We start from the raw sequence: 27,341 nt of genomic DNA, 5'->3' as shown, positions 1-27,341 counted from the left end.
CTGTCGGATGGAATAAGAATCGAAACAAGATTAGCTTACCGAATTTAAAATAAACCAAATCTAACTTTATACATTACTGCCAACCTAATCATTCACTCCTGAACCATCATATTCATAAAATTATAATTATATACACCACAAGAACAGGACGTCAAGAGGAATTCAATGCCACTTAACCATCCTAAATTATGACGAACGATAAAACATCATTGAACGTTGCATAAGAATGAAACAACTTGCCTAAGTAGGCGGACATAAAATCCCCACCGAATGGCCTACTCATTTACATAAACGCTAACGGGTCATGTATACGGATATATCTACTTGTCTCCGGATTGACCCTAAGAGTGGATTTTTTCTGACAAAAGCTACAAAAATGCGGTCCCCCTACCAAAAACCTCCACCAAATGTACAGTAATCCAACAATCGGAAACATTCCAACGAAAAGCACTCTCCAAAATTGTTCACTACGAATCAACCTTACTGTTCGAAATCTAAGCAACCCTTGTCGAGTGCCATCCACTTCCCATCCTCGCGCTTCACACTTTCACGACGATCATTTCTCCTTTTACACACGTGACCTTTATCTGTGCCATTTTTTTTCTATAGAGTTCGTCGGCTGCATGCGCCATACTTCTCATGAAATATAAATCAGACCCAGAGAACCATATAGAACCAAATTTAAGAAAAAAATAACCTTCGGTTCGATACCTTGCTCCAAGGAGCTCCAAGTTTAGGATCGTGGAAAAGCTACTATTTCGCAACGTACACTTAGCAACAGAATAACGTATTTTTGAGGTTCATTGCAAACAAAAAGATCCAAGGCAATGATTGGCAGTATTGGGCATGGTTTCAAATTTGAGGTACTAACTGCTTTGTTATTACTGTTCCAGAATAACTTTTCGCAAGTTTCAAATAGTATACATTGATACACGTGATGATTGATTGATAGAAGAATAAAAACGGGGGTACAATATAAACAAAAAATCTTCCAATTACACCATGAACCATCATTACTTCCAGACCAAATCATCAGTGCACACACAAGCAGCATAGCAACTTGAGCGAGTGGCAGAGAAAATTCTTCAATTTTTGTTCCATTTGAGGCACACTTTGCGTCACCATGTTAAGCACCGCAAATCCTAAGTAAGCTTTCAAAAACAACGAGGAATGAACATGATACTTGGGAAGAACTAACACCATGTAATATTACTTAATTTCTATTTAGTTTATGCCAAGACCTACAATAATCAAACATTACATAATTATTGCATTTAAGATGTAGTATTTTAACTACAATTGCAAGACATGTCCTGTCACAGAGCTTTAACAAAAAACCATCCTATTTGGTAGTACCCTTCTTATTCACATTGATATCAGACATTTGCGTGCATTGCATTTTTACAATAAGCAGTACACCAAAAAGGATTAAACGAATGTTACGATATGTTTAGTACACACCAATACCTAGCAGACCATCTACCAATCCGACCCGGAATGAAACGCAAAGCAAGCCTTGGACAGGTTCCGCAAAGCTATGTAGGAAAATTGCATAACACCACCCCAGAATCGGATCGTGCGCTGCGATGAACGGAAGAGACACAACCCACGTTTACACGCGCGACTCTCTCGCGCCAATGTAGGCGAAGGTAAAGGTTACAACTGGAGAAAATTGGCAAACACACCCTAAACGGGCATGAAGTTGTAATAAGTAATATCCTTTTTAGCGATGCCTTACGTTTGTGGAAAATGTACTATATGTTCAGAATTGATCGGTCGCATAGAATACAAAAGTAAAACCAATAGAATTCCAGCAGTTTTTAAACAAATCATTAATAAAATTACACAAGAGTGTTTCATTCCATTCTGCAAAACAATCGATTTATGGCCAACATCCAAACCTAGCCAACTTGGAATTAAAAATCGATTCTTTTCCTGTTTTCTGTGGCAATCAATAAACACGAAACACACGGATGAAAATGTGGCACATATCACTTATGAATTACATAAAATATCCAACAGCCTCATCACACTTCCTGTAGCACTATTGATTGGACATCCAAGGCAACACTTTCGATGCGATGTTTAATATCCAGCAGTAATTTTTCTTTTCACTAGTTTTCGGTATTCCACAGGATTGCCTCTGCGTTCAATGGGCGCATTAATTCACCACAATTCGCACATCCCACATAATTCTATGTGAGGCCCTTTTCCAATCAGTTCGTTGTATTCAAAGATTACATAAATCACACAAACTTTCCTCAATACGTTTTTTTGTAACCCGAAAGCAAAAACAATTCACCGTTTGCAAAATGATGCAAAAAAGACGACCGAGTAATTAGTAATCCACGTACCCACGGTATCACGGTAGGACGATGACGACAGTTCGTCTGCTACTGCTGGCAGATCCTTCAGTGGCTGCTGTCGCCCCGTATTAGCAACTGAGCGAATACGAAGTACGACGAAGAAAAAAAAAGCGTCTAGTAGCCTTTGGTGTTACGTCGGGGCCGTGAGAGCATAAAACTGTTGGTGAATGCGGAGAACGAGAGCGAAAAATGTACCGTGGCCGTTCTGCGTCGCCGTTGCATGTAAACACACGGCGGGTGCATATAACGCATCCACACCCTTATTGAAAGGACCCGTTCGGTGCGGCGCGGCAGCGATAAAGGGTGGGAGTTCCGAGCAAGAATTACAGAACACGCGTGGTTTTTGCTGTGGAGCGAGAAGATGCTGCGTTTTTCGCTCCATTAAAATTCGCCAACCGAGAGAGGCAAACAGTATTGCGAGCATCGGGTAAGTAGCCATGGACCAGACAAAATTTAGTGGACAGATTGTATTCCGCGTGTGGGATCGATGTTATGGGTAGGCCAACTAGATAGGAGGGCACATATTTTGTTTTTCAAGTGCTTAAAAAAATATAAAAATTTGATTTTTTTTATCTTTACTCCTGAACCTTCCGTTATATTAAGGACCTGACCTTGGCATTGGCTAAACTGTACACTCGATACCATATCTAGTTTTGCCAATTCAGTAAAGTTGTTTGGGTTTCACTATGAACCAACCCGTTTATCTATTTGGTTTGCGCATTTCAGTATGCAGTATCTATTGCGGAACCCTGTAAAATGTACAATGTCCTTGAGTTTTTCACAGCAAAAAAAAAATTGCATTAATAATCGCCAACGAGCAAAATGTCATGTGTGTAAAATAACAACACTAATTGCGCGCACACACATTCGCACAGGACCACCATCGGATAAATACAATCTTGGTTTGGGAATATTCCCTCGGGTGGTAGGCAGAACTATTTTTAATTCGCCATGCCATTTAACGTGTGCTTCCTTCTCCTGCTGATGTATATAGATGCGGGCCGAGAATAAAAAGCAGACGGTAAAAACAAATCCGTTCTTTCACGTATTTTTTGTGTGGTGGTAGGACAGCCGTGATTATGTTGTAATCATATTTTCAAAATATATTTGTCCTGTGTGTATGTGTGTGTATGTCTGTGGATAAAGAACCTGTTTTGTGTCGAAACGCGAAACAACATAACCTTACTTTGGTGACGAAACAGCACTATGATTATGCATTCAAATTTGAACATGTTTCCCTTAGAACATCCCATTCCAATCCAATAGAACAGCAAATTGAAAACTATGTTATATACACACTTGGGGAACTGTTTGTTCTCTCTAAATCGGGAACTGAATGATTTGCACCCTAATACTCCACATGGTCCTCATGCTTCCAATGCTGTGCGTATTAGAAGTTATTCGCAGTTCTTTTGCTTATTCCCCTTTTTTGAGGCATGGCCTGCCTGATTGTTTCGAAATTCGCGCGGACTACTGAAATCACGTTAAATGCTCGCACACCATCGTACCACCGGGTTGGATCACACGCGCACACAGCTACACATGAGCACGCCGTTGAAGTGCGCGCGCTGTCAGTGGAGCACATTTTAGGACAAACGCACCACAGCATCATCACCAGCACCCCCCGATTAGGTTGGGCGGGGAAGAATAGCAGCCGCAGAACGCACAGACGCACGGCCGCGTACACCCAACCACCTTCCGGGCGCACACCTTTACCCATTTGATTTGCTTCACTGCAAATCGCGCGTGCGGCGTAAACAGGGACTGGCGAACGGGAAAGGTATACAACGACTTACTGCGACAATTTTATAGCGGTACAATTGCGTATTCTTCCCAGAGACAACCTTTTGCAAACCGTAACGCCTCCCAGTTCTTCGCATATATTCACCTGTACAGCAGTCTAAGCCTTCGGACAGACACTACCTGCTTAGCACTATTGAGCAATAGTGCGAAAGGGCAACCCCTAGTGCCCGACGAGAAGATTAAATCGATATCAATCGGACGGGAACCGCTACCCTTACCAACCCCACACAATTCTCCACTGCGATACCACGACCAATAGAATGCAAAAAAGAAGATACACATAATCATCCATCCGCAGCTTCAATCACGGCTCACCACATTACACACACACACACTTTATTTGCACTACCCCTGTTGGACGAAGATTAAATTGCTTGATCTGTACGAGTTTTCACCTCAGAACTCACAACTTCCGGTGGGCTGAAGGTGATGGATGAAAAGGTGAAGCTGCGATTTGTTTTCCCCCTCCAGTTCGGTACGCGAAAGTTCTCACTTTAAAACGCCCGGAAAATGTGATTGCATCACCGGTTCTGTACCACACGGTACCGCACAATCACTACACGAGATCGAGCAAATCGGAGCGATACAGGCACGAGATGTTACGAGTTTGTAGCAAAACGGAAGATCAATTTACCTGCATCCTGAAGTTGCGGTGAAAAAATCCCGACCGTGTAAAATCTGGACCTCCTGTGTCACTCTGCCCTGCTTCTTGGTTTGCTTCGGCGCACTCGGACATCTGCGAACGGGTTGGCTAATGTACAAGCAGTTTGACAACCTAGGCAAACTATGCCGAGGTTGACGTTTGTGGAAAATGAACATGATGTCGGAATTTTGGCAAGACGTTTTTCTTGCAATTCTGGTACAAGTTGAATCTTTCACTGCAATTTTAAGATTTTGATGATGAAATTCAAATTTTCCTATTTTCTAGGTGTCGTGCCACAGAAATGCGGCATTTTCGTTTGAAATGTTTACTTTCACGAGAACCCTACAAAGTAGGGATAAATTAACCGTGAACAGCTATTAACCTTGGTGTAAACAATCAACTCATATCTGCACAACAATGCGAATATCTGCTTTATATTAGCGAATTATTCAAATAAAGCTCAGTACATCTCAAAAATAAACACACAGATACATTACGCACCTCAGGTAAACTGTTTTAAGTTCATATTCTGTTTAATTAACGTATTAACATCAGTGATTTATCCCCCCCCCATGCAGTTGCCGGCATCGCTGAACAAGAAACCATTCAAACAAGTTCTTGATTAAGGAATTCCAGTAAAAGAATTTCCACCATGGCTAATCAATACGGATTGGTGCGAAATCTCATGAAGCAAACCTGCAACAAAAATGTTGCTAGCAAAATTAACATTTTCAAATGGAGCCAAGAGATGGATTTGCTAGCGTTCGGAACGGAAAAGGGTGAAGTGTTTCTACATCGATTAAAATGGCAAAAAGTGTGGCAACTGAACCCACCGGAAGAAGGGCTGAAAGTACGAGGCATAGCATGGCGACCGTGCGAGAAATTCATCGCAATCGGTAATGTTCGGTAAATGAATCGTTGCCAGCTGCTGAAATGATTAAAACGCTCTCGTTTTAGGCTACAGCAATGGCACCGTATTGTTGATCGATCTGGAAACGAAGGAAGAAATCCACAGCTTCACCATAAAAACGGATATTACGTGTTTGAGCTGGACAGACAATACTGATGAAATGGCTTACGATGATGTCAGCTACAGTTCGGTGGTAAGTGTTTATCTAACAGCTCCTCATCAAATGCTTCTAATCGCAACAACGGCAATCGATTTTAGACTAGTCACACAAAGTATCTGCCAGAGCTACCGGTACTCAGCTCACTGTCCTCATCGGCAAAACCTCTAAATCCGAACAGGAGTAGTTACTGCTCGAAGCACATCCTAAGCATTCTTCTCATCGGTACGACCACCGGTCTGGTGTATATCTCCGCTCTGGGCATGCTGCCCTGTGGTAGTATCGATGTGTTCGCCACACTTGGCCTTCCTTCGACATCTTCTGCCTGCATTCGGGAAATTAAGATGAGCCACGACTTTAAGCAACTGATTGTAGGGATAGAACAAAATGAAACACTCAGTGTGATCGTGCTGGAAAACGATGTACTGCACAAAAATGCCCCCGCTGTGCTTAATTTGGCTTTAAAGTACGCCCAAATACTCAACACAATGTCGTACATGAACGAAACCATCGACTGTATCGTGGAGGCATGGGAAACGGTTTTGCTCGAAATGGACAACAAGCTCACAAACTACGCAAAAGATCAACCGGACGGATCGATATCGGCCGACTTTCTCGAACTGCTCATGTTCGGGACCGCGTCACCATCGCTAGAACAATTCCTGCTGCGCGATCTCACCGAAAAAGGGCTCCGCAAGCTGGGCTACAGTATCGAACTGAGCTATGTCACCATCCAACGGCTAGTAGTGAAACCGCTCTACACAGCCATCCATGCCGTGTTCTACCATCTCAACACACTCGACGGGATGCTGCGCAATCGGTTCTACTACGGTACGCTAATGCGCGACATGGCCACTGCAACGGAAGTGTTGCGAAGTTGCGGTGCGCTCCAGATAAAGGCTCATGAACTGCAACAAACGATCGATGCGTCGAAGCGCGATTTTAAAATATTTTTTCGCTGGCTGTACGTCGTAATAGTGCGCGTCATGGACGAATCGTTGCAGGAAAACCATCCCACCATCACCCAGCGGGAGATTCATTACTTGGCCCAATTTTTAAGCAACTTTGATACGGCCGCCCAAAACACGTGTGTCGACGAAAGCCGGGGAACGATGGAATCCCGTCGAAAGTTCAATCTCGAGCGAGTGGGTCAGTATCTCGAAGATAAACCCCTGATCCGTCCGATGCCGAAGGAGGACGAAAATGGATGGAAGCTGTTGCTGGAACAAAACGAATGTTTGCGCAAGTGTGATGCTATCTATCCACACTACGAAAACATGTCGTTAATTCAGCAGCAAAAGCTACTAAGGAAGCACATCGATCAACTGTTCGACCAACCGGGTAAGGTTGTTGGGTCTGACTTCAAGCAGAAGAATTCGCTCACGATTCAAACATCGTCGGTCTTGTCCGGTTTGAATGTGGGGTCGTTTGCATTCATTTGTCATCCACGGAACCACCTGACGCTGCTGGCCATCCTTCAATCTAGTCGCAGTCTGCTACTGGTAGAATGTTTTAACGACGGTGGTCTGAACCCCGTGCGACTGCACTTTGAAGAGAAACCATACTTCGATCAGCGGTTTGATACGTTCGGAACGCTTACCTTCCAGCACGTAGAGTTTTACGACGAGGAAACACTGTCACTGCTGTTACGCTCTCAAACAGCAAACGATGACCGTGCGGCGAGTTGTTACTTCCTTCAGCTTAATCTTGCTCCTGTGCGTGAGTTTTTAGGTACGTCGGGGACGCGAAGCTACATGCAAACGCTTATGGAAGATGCTGCCGGTTGTGCTAGCCTCAACTTGTACACGCTTATCGATGAAGGTTCACTTAAGTTGCTGGAAAGTAGCGATGGTCATAAAATTGCCGTCTCTGGCAAGCGCAACGTGATTGCTTTATTGTCCGAATCGATGAAAAACGTACGCATCTACGATATGGATGGACAGGAGGAAGATGATATACTGGATACATCGTCACAGATTAACAGCAGTCTGGAGAACAGCCAGGAATCGGTTCAAGAGTAATAATACTATCGTTTATTTGCGTACAATAAAACAAGGTGGATGAAATTTTTTCAAGCGATGAAATTGTGAAAAAAAGAAGAATACGAATGAATCAGCTGTGTTAAGAAGATTGTATGATATATTCACTAACGAAAACATTTAACGGAATCCGTTTGATAAGTGGTTGATTTGTCGTTTATTAGCTCTTCTGTTTACAATTCGACCTTGGTATCAAACGTCCACCAGTATGAGACGCACGAACAACCACCACCCGCCCCACCATGAAGAATTCGGCTCTTACAACCGACGACCGCGACGACCACCCTTGCGGCGGGTGGAATCGGATGGAATTGGCGTCACATCCTCAATGCGTCCGATCTTCATCGACGAACGTGCGAGCGCACGGAGGGCCGACTGGGCACCCGGTCCGGGTGTCTTCGTACGGTTACCACCGGTGGCACGCAGCTTGATATGCAGCGCCGTAATGCCAAGCGATTTACACTTTTCGGCAACGTCCTGGGCAGCTAACATGGCCGCGTACGGTGAAGCTTCATCACGATCGGCCTTCACCTTCATGCCGCCGGTTACCCGGGAGATGGTTTCCTTTCCGGAGAGATCCGTCACATGCACGAAGGTATCGTTGAAGCTGGCATAGATGTGTGCCACACCGAACACGATCTCACCATCGCGCACTTGCGGGCCAAGCGAGACTTGGACTTCTTCCTTCACTACTTTATTCTTGCGAGATGGAGCCATTCCTGCAGCGTTGGAATAAGAAGCAGAACGTTTATTTTCACCGAAATCGAAATAGCGCAACGTACGTTGATGTTGTTCGGCTAGATGGTGGCGGAAAAAGGAAAGAATTTTATTTGCTGCATGCTTTGGTTTGTTTGGCCGGTTGTCAAATTTGACATCACGTAATGTCAAGCGATTGGCTGCGTACGTGTTGGAGACATGTATTAACCTTGACCTTAACGAACACCTACGGTTCAATTTCGTTTTTTCCGGTACGTTTGCGATATTAGCCAGAAAATGCTACGCTCTGGGTCCAATTTTTCAAATAACTATTAAAATTACCATTGGTAAAATATTTCTTCGTTTAGTATAGATAACGAAGATAGTACCATTGATATCCTTTATTTATCAAACTGTCCTCGTATTTAAATTTCGTTTGGCACACCGGTACGCTTTTACAAAGCATTCGAGACAATCTCTTCGCCTCGATAGACACATTCTCCCGCAATCCATGTGGATTGCACCTGCAAATGATCATCCAGCACCACAAAATCGGCATCCGCACCATAGTTCAGCGTTCCTTTACGCTGCTCTATCCCTATACAACGGGCCGGATGAAGGGAAGCGGCCTCCAACGCGTATTCAATAGAGCAATCTACGAACGAAAAGGGGTGCAGGTATAAACATTATTTGTTTAAAGCTAAATGGTTAAGCGAATCATACTGGAGGCCTTTTTGAAGAATCGAATACACTCATCCATCGGTGCAATGCTACCGCACAACGTGTTTGTTCCGGCGACGTACGCTCGCCCAGCGCGAATTTCTATCTCCATCTGTCCGATGCGATGGCGTCCTTCGGCCAGCCCCATAGCCGATATAGCATCGGTCACCAGGATCAAACCGGCCGGATGCGTTTTGTATGCGATACGCAAAGCAGCCGGATGCGTATGGACACCATCCGAAATGATACCAAAGTACACGAGCGCATCGTGTGGAATGTTATCCGTTGTCAGCAACCCTACCAACCCCGGATCGCGATGATGGAACTGTAAAGATGCAAACGAGTTTAATAACGTTCAAAAGATTCTTTCAAACATCCAAACGTATTGATTCGCACCGGAAGCATTGCGTTGAACAGGTGCGTGATGAGCCTTGCACCATGCTGTACCGCAACCTCACCATCGCTCAGATTTGCCATCGAGTGGCCCACCGAAACCGTGATTCCATTGTTGCTTAGGTTCTGTATAACTTCCATAGCGCCGACCTTCTCCGGTGCGAGCGTTATTATCTGCACGTTTTCCATCGAACCGTAAACCTCACGCACCGTTACGATACCCTTCAAATGGACCAATAGAATGGTTTTTTTACTCGATACTTACGATACCCATCGGTTCATAATGGCTCATACCTGATCAAACTCTTTGATACACTCCGGTGGATGAGCACCCTTTTTGTTAGTGTTAATAAACGGTCCCTCCACGTGGCAGCCCAGCACGGTGGCACCATGTCGCCCACCAGCCGTTCTGGGAATGCGGGGCAAAACTGTGTGGTACGTTGCTGGTGGCGATGTAACCAGCGTCGGACAAAACGATGTAACACCGTGAGCTAATAGTCCTTTTGCCACCTTTAGCACACCTTCTTCGACGGTTTCAACATCAAACGAAAAGTCAACACCGTATCCACCTGGAAAGTTAAAGGGAAAATGATTATTTCAACACGAGCAAAAGCAAAACGCTTAAATTACCATTGATCTGTAGATCGATAAAACCGGGTGCAACGATACAGCCATGACAATCGATCTGTACATCCGCCTGTAGCTTTTCGTCGAAGAACACTTTCTCCGGATCGATGATCTTGCCATCGCGCACCCAAACATCGTCCTGCACCAGCCGATGATTGCGTAGTACGCGACAATTCCGAAACTGGGTCAGTTTCTTATCCGTCTCCGACAGGGTCACGGTGCTCAATGACATGACGCTTAAACAGATTCTACTTCGACACAAACGGAACAAAGTGCACCAACGTATCACAGCACAGGTCAAGATCACATTAATTGATGACAATTTACTAGCAAAACGGCACCCTTTTTCGGCACACTAGCGTCTTCGATCTCTGCCAATGCTCAACTGGAATCGAACGGAATGAAACACTACGAAGCGGTGATCACAAGTAGCGATCGTCACAAATTGGGTGACCTTCTAGCGCGCTGCAAACGCAAACTTCGATTCCTTCGATTGCAAACGAGTGCTGGTAACTGAGTGCGATAACCATTTTCGCACGATGATATGGTCTCTTTATAAAAAAAAATGCAACCGTCCCAAGGACAAACGCACGAAGCTGCAGTTCTGTTTCCTTATGGTTGTGACGGTTCCATAATCCCCTCCTATCTAAAGAACGCTATTGGACAGTTTTAGCGCTGTAAACACTGATTTGGATTTGGGATATACTGTTTTCTCTCTGTCGGTCAGATAACAAACAGATCCAGCTTATCATGCCACGGGATCACCGCACCATTCGCTAAACCCACATCTACGATCTGATCAGTGGTGGTTCGGTTTATGTCGCTTTATGGTTTTATGTGGTTTAAAATTGATAACGTATGGCCTAATAACAATGGCAAAGATGATCGTGCTTAGAAATCTTATCTACACTTCTTGTGGTTTGGTTTGTTTTGATGGAACGCTGCTCTACGCCCGCTTGCACACACACTACGTTAAATTTGACAAACCGACCAAATGCGTGGTGATGGCTGCGTTGTGTGCGAAAGCTTCATACGAAATGTTTCTCACTATTCATGTTCTTCTCTTCATATTCGCAAAAGAAACATAGCAAACTAATTTATTCATATATCTGCTGAAGTAAGTGTTACAGTTTCCTCCTCGCTACTCTCGACATCTTTGAACTCACATTGCCCTGGCCGGGAAAGAAGACTTTTTTTCTTGCTCTTCAAACCAGCTTTCGATCGCTTTTTTCCTGTCTTTTCCTTCACCTGCATCAGTTCCTCTTCCGTTATCCATTGGTTGCTGTTATCCTTACTAGCCGATATTAATACGGCCGCATTTTCACCGACCTTCACAACTGTTTCTGAATCATCTACAGCCATCGGTTCAACCGGTTCATTGTTTACCTCGCCAGAAGTTTCCCCGATGGTTTCCATTGCATCGTCAGATTCTGTTTCCTCGTCACAGTCAGATTCCGAACGTTCTTGTCCGTCAATTTTCAGCTTGAACCGTTTCAATCGCACCTGCATCCTATCCTGGGCGTGTACCGTCGTTTCGTTACGTTCAATTCCTTCAGCAAATCCGACCGGTAAACCCTTTTCGCGATCGTCATTGTCCTTTTGGATGGCGGCTTTGATCTTTTCCACCACTAGCCGGGCCCGTTTGCTTGCCTTCGACGATGTACGCAAAAGCAGATCGGCACTCGTGAGCGTTGTGCCACCGAGATGCAACCCACAAAGCTCACCGTACGAATTGATTCCGAAAACCATTTTTGCTTCAGCGACACGCTCCTCCAGGTAGGTGGGGTCAGCGATGGCTATTTTGCCCTGGTTGAAAATACCATAGCTCACGCAAATTGGATAGTGGAAAAGCGTCACCTTGATTGGATCCTTTTCCTCCATAGTGTGCACGATCACGTTCTCACCGTCGACCGTTATGTCTGGTCGCTTGAAGTGGGCCAGCGCTGTCAGGGCAGCTATCGAACAGCAATCTATGGTGTTGCCTTCGTGATTCAGCACGGTTACGTCCACACGCAGCGTCCAGACCTTCTCCTCCGACACCAGGCAGAGCGATTCCAGGTCGACACAGCCCGAATCTTTCAACGCACGCTCTAAAATGCGATTCAACTGTACACATTCGTCTGATTGACGGCCTCCATCGAAGTGTGGTGCTGCCATTGGACCCAGCTCGACATTTACGAAAAGCATGCCCTCGTTTGGGCGAGTAGCTTTGGGTTCCACCACCTCACAAGTGACCCGTGCCAGAGCTCGGGTTTCCCCCAGGATCACATGCACCAGTCCCCATTCGCTGCCGAAGCTTATCCTTAGTTTGCGGAACTCATCCAGTGTTCGGCCATCGATACGCTGAAAGTAGAGTACAGAGTTTTGAACAAAGAACTTTGGATGTGGCGACATCCTGTACCACTTACGATCGATTCAAGAATAGCCTTTTGTACGAATGATTTTTCATTATTTGTTAAAACGCGTTCCTTCATTGTACCGGCGCTAATACCGTGGGGTATATTTACAAACAACACAGGATCTCAACGTGCTCGTGACGTTTCGGGATTGACGCGCATTTCGTTACACCACATCTTGCGATTACACCACACAACAACTGCAGCTGTCAAAAATGTTCTTTGCATCGCTGGTGCACGGATTCTAAAAAGTGCATTAATTTTTGTGGTTTTTGTTGCCCAGTGTGGTTTTTAAAGTGCATTATGTTATGCAGTTTTATCCGCGCATTTAAATTCGAAAAAAAAACCTTCTGGAACGGCATAATTCAGCACTTTGTATAGACCGTCTCGAACGGATGACATTTGGTTTGGAAGCGACCTTACAAAGGTAGCGAAATTTTGTTTACGTTTGTAACTGCAGCAGCGAAGGTGATCTTTGTCGAAAGTTTTGAATACTACCGCAACGAACAAATCGGTAATTTTTATTTGCTTGCGATAACCCACAATATTTGGCCAGAGTTCATTTATTGCATTGTTTTCAGTTCACAAATCACAGCTAAAGAAATGTCGCACACATTGAACGTTCAATGGGTATCGGATGATGGGGAAGAAATCCAAGTGAAGGAGGAAGATGTCGTGTACGAGGATATCGAATATATTGAAGAATATTCGCTCGACGAACCAAACGCGTCCGAGGGTGCCGTATCGGTAAACGAGGAAACAAACACATATGTGACAAAAATTGAAACTATCGACAGTGCGCTGGATATGCTTCAGAATTCAGTATGGTCTATCCAGCCACCGGAACATGCCGGCACAATGGGACGAAGGCTGGCACATCCTCGTTCTGTTCCGATTGGGTTGGCAAAATCAGCGAAAGGTTTTGCCGATTGTTTGTCACTTTTTCTCGATGCAGACGTGATTGCCATGATCACCGAGTACACCAACGAGCAGATAAAGATTGAACAACCCAACTATTCCCGCGAGCGTGATGCAAACTTAACGGATGAAACGGAAATTAGAGCTTTGCTGGGTATCTTATTTATTGCTGGTACGGTGCGCGACGGGCGAGAAAACATCGAGTATCTGTTCGACACCAAAATGGGCACTGGTTTAGAAGCCGTCTATCTTACCATGTCCTCTTTGCGGTACCACTTTCTCATTCGAAACATTCGCTTCGATGATCCGGCAGCAGCCTTAGAAGAAACGGAAGGCGATAAACTAGCGCCGATAAGAGCGGTGTACGAGCGAATAGTAAGCAACTGCCAGAAATACGTCCGTCCCGGACGTTTCCTCATGTTGGATGAGCAGACGATACAGTTTAAAGGGAAATGTGAATTTCGCCAATTTTTGACGAGCGTGCCTGGCGGGGTGGGATTTAAATTTCATCTATTAGCAGACTGCGAAACTTCGTACATAAGCAATTTGGAAATGTTAGTACCTGATAATCAAAATCCGTTCAACTTGAGCTACGCACCGATCGATGTTGCCATGCGATTGACGGAACCGATACAAGGCAAGCAGAAAACGGTCGTACTCGGTCCATCATTTACATCACCCGAGCTGATTAAAAAGCTGCACAACAGCCGAACGATGGTAATAGGAGAGGTGAAGAAATCGTACCCGGACATTCCAAAAGCATTCGTTTCGAGCAAGGGACGCCCGGAACATACCACCTTGGCTGCATATCACGACGCAGTGACACTGTTGTCGTACGTAACTAAGCGTAAGGATCTGCTGATACTCATGTCCTCTTTCACAGATATCGACCCGGAAGTGAGCGAAGAGTCTGATGAAATTCAAAAGCAGAACCAACTCTTTCAGCTGGTAGAACTTTACAATCGCACCAGAAGTACCGGACAAAGCATCAAGCAGATGTGTACAATGTATGACGTTGTGCGAAGCACTCGCCGGTGGCCGATGGTCGTGTTTTTCAATCTCATGAACCTGAGCGCCATCAATGCGTGGTGTATCTATCAATTAAACAATCCAGACGAGAACAAAATAGGTCGGCGAGATTTTCTGGTCAACATGTCACTAGAGCTTCTACGTCCACAGGCACGAAGGCGGTTGGACAACAGAACAATATCGCGTACACTGAAGCACCGTATCGCCACCTTTCTGGGGATTAATCGGGAAGAGTACGAAACCGTCCCGGTGTTTGAGAATCGGAAAGATTCGCGAGGCCGTTGTTACTTGTGCAGCAGGGCACGCAATAAAAGCACACGCATTTCGTGCAACAATTGTGGTAAGTTTACCTGCGGTGCACATTGCGCACATTTGTGTCGTACATGCTACATGGAAGACGGTACGGAAGAACAGTAATTAATGCGAAGATAGGACTGCAGTATCGAACAATACAGGCGAATAAAACCTGAATTATTTTAATGAAAGCGTCCCATATTTCATTTGAGAAGGCTGCATTTTGTGAACTTTTAATTGTTATTTGAATAATGGAGGTGAGTTTATGACCTATTTAAAAGATTATGCGATGATCGTTCAACATCACGGCTTGAATTTGCACAAGACAAGACAGGTGCGACTGAATTGCTTTGTTTGCATTTGATGACTGAAAAGTAGATGTTTCGTTTCGATGTTTCGATGTATAAGATGCACCATCGATTGCAGGTAATTTCTAGGGAAAAGTTTGTTATCAGTAAAAGTAGTTTTATTATTGTGTAGTTTGTAAATGTGCTCTGTTACTGAATTCCCTAATTAAGTCGGGTCGCTACATAAACAAGTTCCACCGACGTTCAGGTTGCCCGTAACTCTTGTTTTACCAGGGACCACCTTCCGCCCAAGGGGTGGGAACTAGTCCGTGTACCCAAGCTTGGATATACGGTCATACATGTTACCACTATGCACGGCGAGGATAGGAATAGGAGTTATGTAGCCTTTGGAACCTTCGAGAGGTTTCGGATCCTACCTCATTAAAGAGCTATGGCGTGTTTAACATATTAAAATATATGTGTTAGGATTGTTAAGTAATTAATTAAATATTTAAAAGAATACTAATACAATAACTAATACTAAATACACACTAAGAAAAACTATGCTGGAAATAAAATAAATAAAAGCTATAAAACAAATATCGAATGTTTTGTATGATCGTAGCAATTTACGCAACTTAAATTGGACCATTTGCTTTCGTTAACGATCTGCACGATCGATGTAAAGTGAAAGAAGATTGATTTGATGAGAATTTGTTATTGTAGTTTTATATCTAGTCGACGTATAGTTAATATTGTTTTATTATTTTTCACAAATCATCTTTTTGCCAAACAACGCGTAGTAATGTGTGGCGACCAGAGCATCGCAAATAGCCAAGACACAAAATAGCGCCACCTAGGCAAAAATGAGGGTACTAAACAAATTGCTAGTTGGGAAGTTTTGCCTGGACACGACGAACACAATCAGTCCTTTGTTCCTAGGTAAACCCAAACTAGCAACCGGTAAAAGCTAGAACAATAAGATCCTTGTTTGTAGGAGAGGAACGAAGGAATACTCGAACAAACGAAAAAACAGACAGGATCAAACACGAAAGGAGACAGGAAAGTTCGAGACATGGCCAGCACAATATAAAAGCGGTGGCATGTCCGAACGAAAAGTTAGTTATCGCTCCGGTCCCCGACGAGGAAGACCTTCTTCTAGTTATCGCTCCGATCTCCGACGAGGAAGACCTTCTGCGAGTTATCGCTCCGATCTCTGACGAGGAAGACCTTCTGCGAGTAATCGCTCCGATATTCGACAAGAAAATCCTTCAGCCAGTAAACGTGTAGTAGGGAAGCAAAGTTGTCTGGAACCTAACTCCCAGCAGTTGGAAGGAAGAATAAAAATAGGACCCAACTTCGGTTGAACAACTCCTAAAACTGGTGACCCCGACGTGATTCCTTCCACCATCAGCCTTCAAACAGGCTTGTTGGGTACCGCACCACTGGCACCGAGGATCAACATGGGTACTGAGGAACCATCCGGTTTCTTTACTCCACGTACGTGTTAGTGTACAGTCTCGATCCGCACAAGCCGCTTCACCCGACATCGTCCCGTACCAACACTGTTGAGTATGACGCTGGCTCTCCGACGCCGACTCGTACACGCCTAGCCTTGTGTCCGTACACGCCGTACCACCTCAAGCCGTTTCACCGCACGATGAACGCAATCATCACGATCGCTGTGAACGGTGACGATTTCCGAACGCCGCCATTTTCTTTCACCACGTGCTGAACAACGCCACCATAGAAGGACGAACGCAGAAACGAGCGATAACTCCGCAGCCGAGGAACGACACCAGCAGCCACGAAACATCCGGTACCACCTCGTACCAACGCCTCGGCCCGTAAATGCTGCTACCTTACACATCGTCGTGTAACGGCTCATGTCGACAAACACCATCCGTACCGACGCTATCCCGTCCGCACCTTTCCGTAGGACATCATTCCGTTAGACATCATCCCGTTCGACGCCGTTTCGTTACACGTATTCCATCAAATATACAGCGTCCGTCATCCGCAGTGACGCCGTATTAGTGCGCCAAAAAGCACATACGGAGCGCCCCTACACTCGACAAAACTAGACGCTGTAACTTCCCAGGAAACGCTATCCACGCCGTCTTATTGCGTGACGAACGTAGCCACACCATCATCTACTGGTTGTTTTCCTTGCACTGCACAACGACAAACACAACCGCGTTGAGTGTCCTGGGAACGAACGAACTACCATCATCGCTGATGGCACATTGATCCTGAGCCTGACGACATCCATTGGAACCAACCGAATTGGTTTACGATACAACGTTGACGATCATCGACCTGCTGATGGAGTTCCCTGGATTGACCATTCGGTTCCGACACACGACAAACACCGGCACGCGCCTCACGCCCTCTAGATCAACTTTCGGGCCCTCGACCGACTCGCAGCCTCCTGCCCTCATCCACGGGAGCCAACCGTCATAGTCCGCGATACGACGCCAACGATGATCGACCAGCTGAGGGAGTTCTTTGGATCAACCGTTGCCTGATCACATCACCGATGTGCCCGCCTTCATCACGTCGTGACAACCGTCACCCGACCGCATCACCGAGGCTTCGCAACAACCGTTGCCTGATCCCATCATCGATGTGTTATCCTTCGTCGCCACTTCCTGGCGGAATCTTTCGATCGGTGTTTCCTAGTCACACACAGTTTCTGGTAACACCGCTCTAGGAGGGTAGTACTGTGGCGACCAGAGCATCGCAAATAGCCAAGACACAAAATAGCGCCACCTAGGCAAAAATGAGGGTACTAAACAAATTGCTAGTTGGGAAGTTTTGCCTGGACACGACGAACACAATCAGTCCTTTGTTCCTAGGTAAACCCAAACTAGCAACCGGTAAAAGCTAGAACAATAAGATCCTTGTTTGTAGGAGAGGAACGAAGGAATACTCGAACAAACGAAAAAACAGACAGGATCAAACACGAAAGGAGACAGGAAAGTTCGAGACATGGCCAGCACAATATAAAAGCGGTGGCATGTCCGAACGAAAAGTTAGTTATCGCTCCGGTCCCCGACGAGGAAGACCTTCTTCTAGTTATCGCTCCGATCTCCGACGAGGAAGACCTTCTGCGAGTTATCGCTCCGATCTCTGACGAGGAAGACCTTCTGCGAGTAATCGCTCCGATATTCGACAAGAAAATCCTTCAGCCAGTAAACGTGTAGTAGGGAAGCAAAGTTGTCTGGAACCTAACTCCCAGCAGTTGGAAGGAAGAATAAAAATAGGACCCAACTTCGGTTGAACAACTCCTAAAAATGCTTTTTAAAACATACTGCCATAAAAAAAGGTTTATTTGACAATCTGTTCAAGCGGATCATGGGGGAACAAATTGTTAGCATTTCCTTACATACCAATTTGTAAAACTATGCACAATTTTCCTAACAGCTAGTGCGCGTAGCTAAACACGTATCAAAATATTAATCACATCCTAATGTGACCTCCCCATGTGCAATAATACTTTCAACATCTTTTTGCACCTGCTTCCCGCCCAGAGTAGGCCATGGTGAATACGTAGGAAACCAATTTATAGATCGACAAATCTTCTGGCAAGCAGGCGGGATGCTTGGGCGAAGCAAAGAGATGCATGGAAGCATAAGGAAGAATTTATAATCGCCGACCCGGTGCAACACCGTGAACACTACTACAACAAGGGAACTCTTACAAACGATCTGTAATACAGAGAAATGATCGTTAGTTTTTATTTTATTTGCTGTACCGTACTGCTTCGGCGGGACGTATAATTAGATCACATTCAGATTTCAACAAATTTGCTAAATTCACTAGACTGTTTTGAACGGTGTTCGAGGATCGAGATAGAAGACAGACGTAGAATCACATAATGCACTTTATATTAATTTTTCAAAATACACAATTGAAGCATGAGATGTTTTTCTTTCACTAGAATTGATGAGAGTAATTTAACTTCATGTCGAATGTCAATTTAATACTTTTATTTCATTGGATTTTTTTTTATTTCCTAACTTTGTATAACACATTTCAAGCCGTCGTTTGTCCGAATTTCCTGCTATTTCCAATGGCCTAGCAAACACCTGCGCTTCCTTCCTTTCGCGATCTGCCGTTCCGCAGCGGGAACGCTCGCCGGTATTCTCGATCGCAATTTCACATTTTTCGGAACTTCTAACCTTCTTCTCCAGAAATGTAAACATACCCGACGGACGAACCACACATCGGTTCGCTCCATTATTTAAGTAGAAGGTGTTCGTTTGTTTTTTTTTTCTCTCCTTCCATTATGGTCCATTGAAGCATCCCTACTATGGAACCCGACAAAGTTAGCCGTTCCACCTGTGTTGGTGATCATTTCCATCGGTGATCGTGTTGGGCATGTTGCGTAGCCTAGTGATGTTTTTTAAAGGGGAAATCGCATTGAAATTTGCTTCCTTTCCAGCTTCCTTCGTACTCTCGCATCTATGCCATTAGAAGAAGAGGCAAGAAATAACTTGTCTGCGCAACAGTCCACACCGACCGCGCAAGCGTACACTGCGCATCGTTTTGCTTCGCTTCATTCCTGCACGGTGACTAACCGTACCGCATTCGTGCACGGTTCTATATTTATCGAATTAAATAATACACACGCGACCGCACGATGCTATCGATCGCAATGGAATATGGCCGGTGCGTGATACATGTGTTCGTGACGCTAGATGTGTGTGGCGCTGTGGCGGATAGTGGGGCAGCAAGAGCCAAAGGGGCGACCGGTAGCGAGTGCTGATGATGTACGAAAATAAACCTACGAAATTTCGCTATCGAGTCTGCAGCAGCAGAAGAGCGGTGTTTAAAAAATCACACACACACATAGATGGGGAAAAACTAACTCCACTAAATCAAAAAATAGAAATAAAAAAAATATTTATAATTTAAAATGAGCAAATGATCCCAAGACTCATCTCTCACCTGACATCTTGCAACTGCCAAACCGAAAGGCCTTGCATTCGCGGGCCATGTGGATCTGCGATGTGTGAACAATGGCAGTCCGCAGATGTGAAATCGCACAATGATCGGATTCTAAAATCTCTATTGTAGTATTAACTACACTACTTGAGGTATGATCAGCAACGATAAGACAATATAAAATTGCGTTAGTTAATATTGATCAACGCTGGGTCATTACTTGTTACTAAGGTCCACAAAAAGGGTTATGAGAGGCGAATGTAGCCGCCCAGCCCAAAGTCTCTATAAAAACAATAAACAACAACAACAACAAAAGGGGTTATCTGCTAAGCTAATCTGCTTAAATACTCGAATCTTTCTCAAGCTTTCACCTCTTCTCTTTAAATCTGGAAAATATCGCAATGTAACTCTAATGGTATTAATCTTCAGTATTACTATTTGTATTAAAATTGTACCAATATATAGCGCATCAAAATGTTCTAACCAGCTTGAAGAAGATTTTTCCAAGGTTTGGTATTTTCCATCCCATGGAGACGCCTGGTGCGCCATGATGTCATCGTTAATCGAACGGCTGTAGGAGTGCGCTGTATTGTCTTTACGAACATTTACACCGATCTGTTATAGATTGAATTTGTTGTACTATTTTGTGCAGCTAAAAATACCACTCCGTGCCCGTGTTGTATGTCGGGGCTCCACAAGCCAAGTCCCTTCCTCAGCCCAGTGTCATGTAATTCCCACCATTCATCTATGACCTTCTTATCCACAAGTTTGTCAACTGTTTGGAGTTAAACTGGTACACACGATTGCGCGCGGGAGATGTTTCTTTCACGGTTTATTCATATCTTTCCCGAGGTTTATATTTTTTTGTTTTGTTTTTGCTACATGATAACTTACCAGTATGTTCTACAGACGGTGACCGCATTCATCGTTTAGACGGGCACATGCATGAAACAGTGAGCGCTCCACAATGGTCAATGTGCCGGTGGGTGTAAATAGCGAAGAAAATGTGGCAAATAAGCAATCGTTTTGGAAAACACAACTCTAACATCGCCAGAAGTCTACGGTGTTGAGTCTGGGGACGATTTTCACGGGGGTGCTGGGGAAACTCTTTCAACGGATTTTGTATTGTGTGTGTGGGCAGCAAACCAGCGTACGATCTGTTGGAAGGAAAAAAGGTTTTCTTTTTTACCTTCACGGTACGCCAGCAACTATTGTACATATTTGCTGCGTGCGTGTGAAATAACGTTTATCAACGTGGAGAACGAAATGGTAACGAGTGTGACGCGCCGTGTTGCGTAAATGTCTGGAAAAATCTAGAGATGATTTTTTTTGTGTGCTGTTGAAATATTGAAAATGTAAATCAAAGGGAACTATTTTTTTAAGGTTGTGTTCTAAAACCAACACGCTTTAAAGAAGCGTATTATGGATGACCGTAGAACAAATTGTTTTGTTTAAACTCTTAAGCTTTTATTCTTATTAGTTTTCTCGCAAAGAAATCAAATTAAAGTATACCGGAAGGTATATTTCGGACTGACTGACTAAAAGCATCTTTAATAGCAATAGTTAACTGCAATATTTCTAATGTTTTGTACTAAGAACAACTAAGAGGAGAAACGTGAGAAAAGCATCACCGATTTCAAACTGTACTAAAAAGCTGAACTAAAACCGAAATCATATGACACAGGCGTACAAAGAATACTGTTTCCTTTGTGCAACCAAATTCAATCACATCATCGACCATTGCCATATGATCATCGGATGGCCATCTTTTACCGCATCTTTGTAGATTTTTCTGCAATGTCGACGAATTGACATATTATGAAAAAAAAAACGGATCAAACCCGTTTCCATATGCTCAAAAACGATCCATTCGTAAACGGAAAATGGTTCTCCGATTCGTGCTCCCCAGGTCTGGCCCCATTTCTACGTGTCGTGTCCCACACAGAGCATGGTGTGCCGTAGCGAAAAGAAAACCGGTGGGTGTAATAACTAAAACCACACAAGAAACCTATAAATAGGTCGCATAAATAGCATCCGCAGCCAAACAAATGGGTAATTTAAAGCAGGAATGTAGCTGCAAGTACTGGTTGGCTAGTGAAGACTGAACTGAGCCTTTTGTCTCTCGTGTAGGGACGTTCGGAGTACGATTGTTCCCTGCACTTTGTCATATGTCCATTGGACGGTTAGGTGAGATGCTTTTTAATCTCAACACAAAATGCATAAAAAAACGCATCCTGACCTTTTTGCTACAAATTGCTTGCAACGGAATGGCCGTGGATATTCCACCTTCCCTCCCCCTCCCCTCATCAGGGATAATGCTTCATTGAGCTTGAAAAATGGTCGTTACCTTTTTTCATCCCAGCGTGAATGATTAACCACCTGACGGAGCTACTTACGGATACAGTTGAATCGTTGAGCTGTTGAGCGGTGCTTAATGATGATCGCACTACCATCACCGTGCGTGCTTTCGAATACACGCACACATATTCTCACAAATGACCTGCGCTCTGTGTGCAACAGCGCAGCTAACCATTTCTATCCGTTATAAATAACAAACGCAATCGTGTCCCAATGGATTCCGTTACCATCCCTTTTGCTACCGTTCGCTCTGAACGAGCCTTTAAAAATTGGCTCCCGACCCAGTTAGTTGTCTTTTTGGCCGGGCTGTCGTTGCACCGTGGGCACGCACGGTAACGTGTAGGAGCTCTGGTCGAAACAAAAAAGATTCGCTGCTTGCTTGCTCTCCGTTTCACCTGGGACTCGTTTTTTTTTCGTTAGCGTAAGAGTACAGGCGAAGACACAGCCCCGAGCGTGCGTAGGCCGTACGAAATTAAGAAATTATATTTATCTGTCACGATATGACGCAGTCTTGGTGGAGCGTAAAATTTTGCTCACCGTAATCGGGTTGATGAAGCCGGCGTCAGCGGTGACACGCCACATTTAGCTGCTCGGTGTACGACATTCCATCATTCACCGGTGGACTGCCGGTGCCAATTTGGAGCTACTTAAGACAGATCAGCGCGGAATCAATCAACCATTTGGCAAACAATGCACGCTTTTCACCATTTTTTGACCCAGCAATGTGACAAACGTTGGCATTTATGGGATCTTAATCATTTTTGTGATTTAAACACTTGTTTTTCACATTTAACATTCTTAGTATAACAGTACGATCAATCCAGTAGAACAAATGACAAGGCGTCTCCATTATTAGCAGGAAATATAGTGGAATATTGAACCTACTTAAACGATGGGCTGCTGCTTTGAAAAATGCTTTGATTCATATAAAAAATTAAACATGTTTCTATTGAATATTAAAAAATAAGAAAACAACATTGCAGTGAAAACCCAAATTTCTGTACATAAGAAAAAATAATTAATAATGGAGACGCCTAGTATCCAATGTTTTGCAAGGGTCAGGACGATTTGTTATATTTGTTTTCTATTTCTACAAGGGCATAAGTTTATTTTTTTTAATTTTTCGTTTATAGCCTATAGAGCGATCTTTGCTCTACGATCACCGGATGATCACCGGACAGCCAACGATGCCAAGATGAATACAACTTTTTCTGGCATGCATAATTGCCCCTGCACCAGCTCATATCATGTTCTGATACGCTATTATGCATGCGACACTCGTCCAAAAATCGACATATAACGAGCACGATGGTGTAACGTCCGGTTCGATTGCCAAAGACGAGCGAACAATAAAAAAAAAAGATCGCTCAGTGCGAAACGATCCACTGTGGAATGCACGGTGAGATGTGCGTTTTAAGCGTGTGATGGTTGAGCTGCTTCATCGGTAACGTTCGGTTAGGCTTTCTCAAGCACACGCTCTTCTTTTTCTCATGATGGTCATGCCAATGTAACGTTATGTGGGGTTAATCTCTGTTTTTGTTGTTCTTTTTTTTTTAGCTCTATTGAGCAATCAGATCGGATCTACTGTTTTGTGGTGCTTTGATACAAAAGGTAACACCCACTTTTTGACTCCTGGTGGATAGGATCTGTTTTTTTTTTTCGTTAATATTTTCGCACGCTCATGTATGCCGACAAATCGAACACGCACATCGACGTAAGACAGCTCTAGTTTCTAGCACATGCATGTTTTTTTTTCGCTCCTCTGAACCGATCACTTTTTCCAGAGATCGTAGTGTGAAGGCGAAGGGTTTAGCGTACACCACATAGTACAGGGTAGGGTAGGAATAATCAACGACCATTCAACCGTTCTGCGCAGATTAGCCCACGCTCTCGTATTCTCTTCACGTTCCCAACGCGGCACACACTCGCTTACAACAAACAAACACACTCACACACTGCTGGGAAATGCGAAACAGTAAATCTATCTGCGCCTGGCCTAGCTTTGCTCCCTTTACATCCACGGGGCAGGAAAATGTTCGTGGTCGCACTGAAAATAGAACATAAACCCTGCACGATCGTGGCACGATGTGCAATCTTTTGCTGGGTCTAAGACCGAGCCGCACACATACCGTACCCACACGCACGCACACACACACACAGACTAGGCGCACAGCCAGTGCACGAAGATGCCCAAGTGTGGCGGAGTGAAGCAAAAACAAAAAAATGAATAACAAGTTCGCAACCCACGATCGTGCCCGACTCGGGCCCCATTTCTAGGCCGGATCGAACGGTCCCGGGTGCTGCTTGATTCAGTCATCGCTTGCAGTGACACTGAGTTCGACGACGGCCGCCGGATCAGTGCGTACATTCATTTTCTTGTAGAAGCAGTAAGTGTTGGTCAACATCCATTTTTGCTATAAGAGACATCGGTTGATCGCCAAACACAAAGAGCATAGGAAAGAAATAACGACAGGAAAGGTTGCCGCTGGTTTTCACCGCTGCGGAACGAATATTGTTAGGGAAAGATTACCCAACAAATTCTGATAAAGTTCGTACACTGGTGATCGTTCTCGTTAGTGCCCACAGACGTTCGTGCAAGATCGAGACCGTTCCAAGTCGGTGCAAAAATCCTATCGTAACGCAAATCACCTTCACACAAACCAGGCCGTGCCTTTAAAGAATAAAGTGCTCTTGCTAAACTTATCTTCCTGTCAGCGTGTGTGTGTGTGTCTGTGTCTCTCTGTTTGTGTGTGTGTGTGGGTGAAAAAAACATGCAGTTACATAATGATGTTTTTTCGAACGGATACAAAAGGCAAAAATGGCACCATTAACCACCGCCACAGGACATCACCATCGTAATGGCGTGGATAAGGACTGATAATGGCAGAACAGTGTGCTGCAGATGAGTGCATTAACGGACATGCTACCGCATACGGACAGGCTATGCAAGAATGTGCAAGGATATGGCGCAGAATGTGGTTTTGATTCTTTCTCCCAAAAAAAACAGAAAACCCCACTGTGCCGCAATGGTGCAAATGAGCTATTGCTTTGGAGCTATATTTACACCAGCGGGTCCCTGGGCCTTTTTTCCGTGTGTATTTGTCTGTGTGTGTGTTGTGTGCGTGCGTGTATGTGTGTTTATGTGGCCGAAATATGCGCAATCGCGTATCATGTTTTTTTTTTTTACTTGGGGGAACAGTACGTGATCACTCTTAGCGGGTTGATCTGGAAGAGAAGTTTGACGTTTTTTGCAAAGCACCCTTCTTTATGTCGCTTAACACGATGGACACCACGTGGAATGTTTCCTGGACGAAGAACGTAAAACTAATGTTTCCCAATTATCTGCTTTCAGTTGCATATCAATTGCAGTCATGAAACTTCTCTTTGCGATCTCGATCACTGAAGGGAGTAATTTCGTATGTTTGGTTCGAGTCTCGAAATAGAATGATGGAATGATCTCGTGAGAGCTTTCAACCTACTCAAAGTACAGTACTGTGGATGAAATTCGGTTCCTACACACCTTTTAAATGGAGTTATCGTTTATTTTTTATGTTTACGTTCATACTGTTCGAACATAATGTTGTCCGTTGGTTCTTCCAAAATACAGACCCAATTTTGATGGAATTTATTGCATGTAAACGTTGATCGTTCACCTTTTATAACGTAAGGATTGCATACTGTTGTTGTGTTTTTTAGCAACCGGTTACGATCGAACCAGATATGGTTAGCATTGGGAGGGCAAAAAAAATGCTTCGGCATCCATCGGCCCAACGCAACACGGTTCGGTTCCGAGAGCACAACTGCGCTGCCGTGCACAACACATCTCCCGAAATAGATACGTGTGTTGGTGTACGTACGCCTGTTTTTTTTTTTTGTATGCTCCTGCGTATGCGCAAACCGACCGATGCGTTCGTTACGATGCGCGATACCTAGGATGGTATCCCGCACACATTTCCCGTCCCGTTTGACCCGTGGGCGCAACGCGAGATTGAGATTAAAAATAGACTTTCGCGCTGTCGCGAGACGGCTGCCTGTTGCCTGTGTGTCTGTTTTTTTTTTTGCGTACCGTTTGCAGAATGGCCCATGGGAAGGATGACATTTTTTCCCGTACACGACGTGTTTTTCAACCCGATCTTCAATACGTGGGCGACATTTTGTAATCGTTTGGCACCGTTTGGTATCCAGCCTACTTTGCTTGAAACCCGAATGTTACGTTACGCCGAGGAGGTCTTTTCCCTCTTCTTTCTTCTATGTGTGTTGTAAAAGTAAAGATAGCGTAAAACATTTTTCTCTGGAAAATCGAGGATGTTTTTTCCTTTTTTTTCACTTGTTTTTGAACAGGTTGATCTCCATAAGCCTGTTTGATTTTTTTACACTTTTCTTCTATTTTCTGGGTCGTTTTCACTCTCTATACCAGTTTGGTGAATCCCAGGCTAAGCAGAAATAGATTTCGCTATTTTTAGAACATTGCCACGTACGTTCGTCCGCAATGTTACGGTCTACGGAAACCTGTTTGTTTCCAAAGCAAAAAAAAAATCAACTTTACGTACATGCTCGTTCGTTGATTGATTTCTTTTTTGTTTTATTTTTTTTTTAAACTTTGATAGCTTTTTTATACGTATTTAGATATTTTTAAATTTTACTACACGTTATAATGACTTTCATTTTATTAAGACAACATATTTTGTCCCCATTAAATTCGCAACTTCGCTAACATCTTTTTTTTTTATTCCCTTGTTTCTTTTCACCATTCCC

General features: G+C 44.2%; 5 protein-coding genes across 5 annotated transcripts; 2 read left to right on the top strand and 3 right to left on the bottom strand.

Annotated features, from left to right (window-relative positions):
• Window positions 1-5,464: 5,464 nt before the first annotated feature.
• On the top strand, window positions 5,465-7,900 carry LOC128717927 (anaphase-promoting complex subunit 4). The gene is made up of 3 exons (XM_053811603.1): window positions 5,465-5,708; window positions 5,770-5,915; window positions 5,981-7,900. Exons 1-3 carry the CDS (start codon window positions 5,465-5,467, stop codon window positions 7,898-7,900), a joined length of 2,310 nt encoding a protein of 769 aa, XP_053667578.1.
• A 276-nt stretch (window positions 7,901-8,176) lies between these two features.
• On the bottom strand, window positions 8,177-8,635 carry LOC128710085 (40S ribosomal protein S14a-like). Its single transcript, XM_053805124.1, has one exon. The coding sequence runs from the start codon at window positions 8,633-8,635 to the stop codon at window positions 8,177-8,179; it is 459 nt and encodes a 152-aa protein (XP_053661099.1).
• A 434-nt stretch (window positions 8,636-9,069) lies between these two features.
• Window positions 9,070-10,586, bottom strand: LOC128719258 (N-acetylglucosamine-6-phosphate deacetylase). Its single transcript, XM_053812881.1, has 5 exons — window positions 10,358-10,586; window positions 10,022-10,296; window positions 9,731-9,949; window positions 9,338-9,659; window positions 9,070-9,269 (listed from the first exon to the last, which is right to left on the bottom strand). Exons 1-5 carry the CDS (start codon window positions 10,584-10,586, stop codon window positions 9,070-9,072), a joined length of 1,245 nt encoding a protein of 414 aa, XP_053668856.1.
• Window positions 10,587-11,455: 869 nt separating this feature from the next.
• On the bottom strand, window positions 11,456-12,828 carry LOC128708461 (uncharacterized). The gene is made up of 2 exons (XM_053803439.1): window positions 12,763-12,828; window positions 11,456-12,697 (listed from the first exon to the last, which is right to left on the bottom strand). The coding sequence occupies exons 1-2, from the start codon at window positions 12,826-12,828 to the stop codon at window positions 11,456-11,458; spliced, it is 1,308 nt and encodes a 435-aa protein (XP_053659414.1).
• Window positions 12,829-13,353: 525 nt separating this feature from the next.
• Window positions 13,354-15,114, top strand: LOC128717926 (uncharacterized). Its single transcript, XM_053811602.1, has one exon. It carries the CDS (start codon window positions 13,354-13,356, stop codon window positions 15,112-15,114), a length of 1,761 nt encoding a protein of 586 aa, XP_053667577.1.
• The last annotated feature ends 12,227 nt before the right edge of the window (window positions 15,115-27,341 follow it).

This window comes from Anopheles marshallii, chromosome 2, assembly GCF_943734725.1.
Source record: "Anopheles marshallii chromosome 2, idAnoMarsDA_429_01, whole genome shotgun sequence".
Classification (NCBI taxonomy): domain Eukaryota; kingdom Metazoa; phylum Arthropoda; class Insecta; order Diptera; family Culicidae; genus Anopheles; species Anopheles marshallii.
Note: the sequence above shows the minus strand (reverse complement) of the source record. Positions and strands in the feature narration are given on the sequence as shown.

What these genes read in the sequence shown, in the direction of transcription:
- LOC128719258 (XM_053812881.1), bottom strand. Translation starts at nt 10,586, where the DNA reads ATGTCATTGAGCACCGTGACCCTGTCGGAGACGGATAAGAAACTGACC. An exon ending in TATCGATCTACAGATCAATG is followed by an intron (nt 10,297 to 10,357) that starts GTAATTTAAGCG and finishes TTAACTTTCCAG; the next exon opens with GTGGATACGGTGTTGACTTT. An exon ending in ATTCTTCAAAAAGGCCTCCA is followed by an intron (nt 9,270 to 9,337) that starts GTATGATTCGCT and finishes TTTCGTTCGTAG; the next exon opens with ATTGCTCTATTGAATACGCG.
- LOC128717926 (XM_053811602.1), top strand. Translation starts at nt 13,354, where the DNA reads ATGTCGCACACATTGAACGTTCAATGGGTATCGGATGATGGGGAAGAA.
- LOC128708461 (XM_053803439.1), bottom strand. Translation starts at nt 12,828, where the DNA reads ATGAAGGAACGCGTTTTAACAAATAATGAAAAATCATTCGTACAAAAG. An exon ending in AGGCTATTCTTGAATCGATC is followed by an intron (nt 12,698 to 12,762) that starts GTAAGTGGTACA and finishes CTCTACTTTCAG; the next exon opens with CGTATCGATGGCCGAACACT.
- LOC128717927 (XM_053811603.1), top strand. Translation starts at nt 5,465, where the DNA reads ATGGCTAATCAATACGGATTGGTGCGAAATCTCATGAAGCAAACCTGC. An exon ending in CGAGAAATTCATCGCAATCG is followed by an intron (nt 5,709 to 5,769) that starts GTAATGTTCGGT and finishes CTCTCGTTTTAG; the next exon opens with GCTACAGCAATGGCACCGTA. An exon ending in ATGTCAGCTACAGTTCGGTG is followed by an intron (nt 5,916 to 5,980) that starts GTAAGTGTTTAT and finishes AATCGATTTTAG; the next exon opens with ACTAGTCACACAAAGTATCT.
- LOC128710085 (XM_053805124.1), bottom strand. Translation starts at nt 8,635, where the DNA reads ATGGCTCCATCTCGCAAGAATAAAGTAGTGAAGGAAGAAGTCCAAGTC.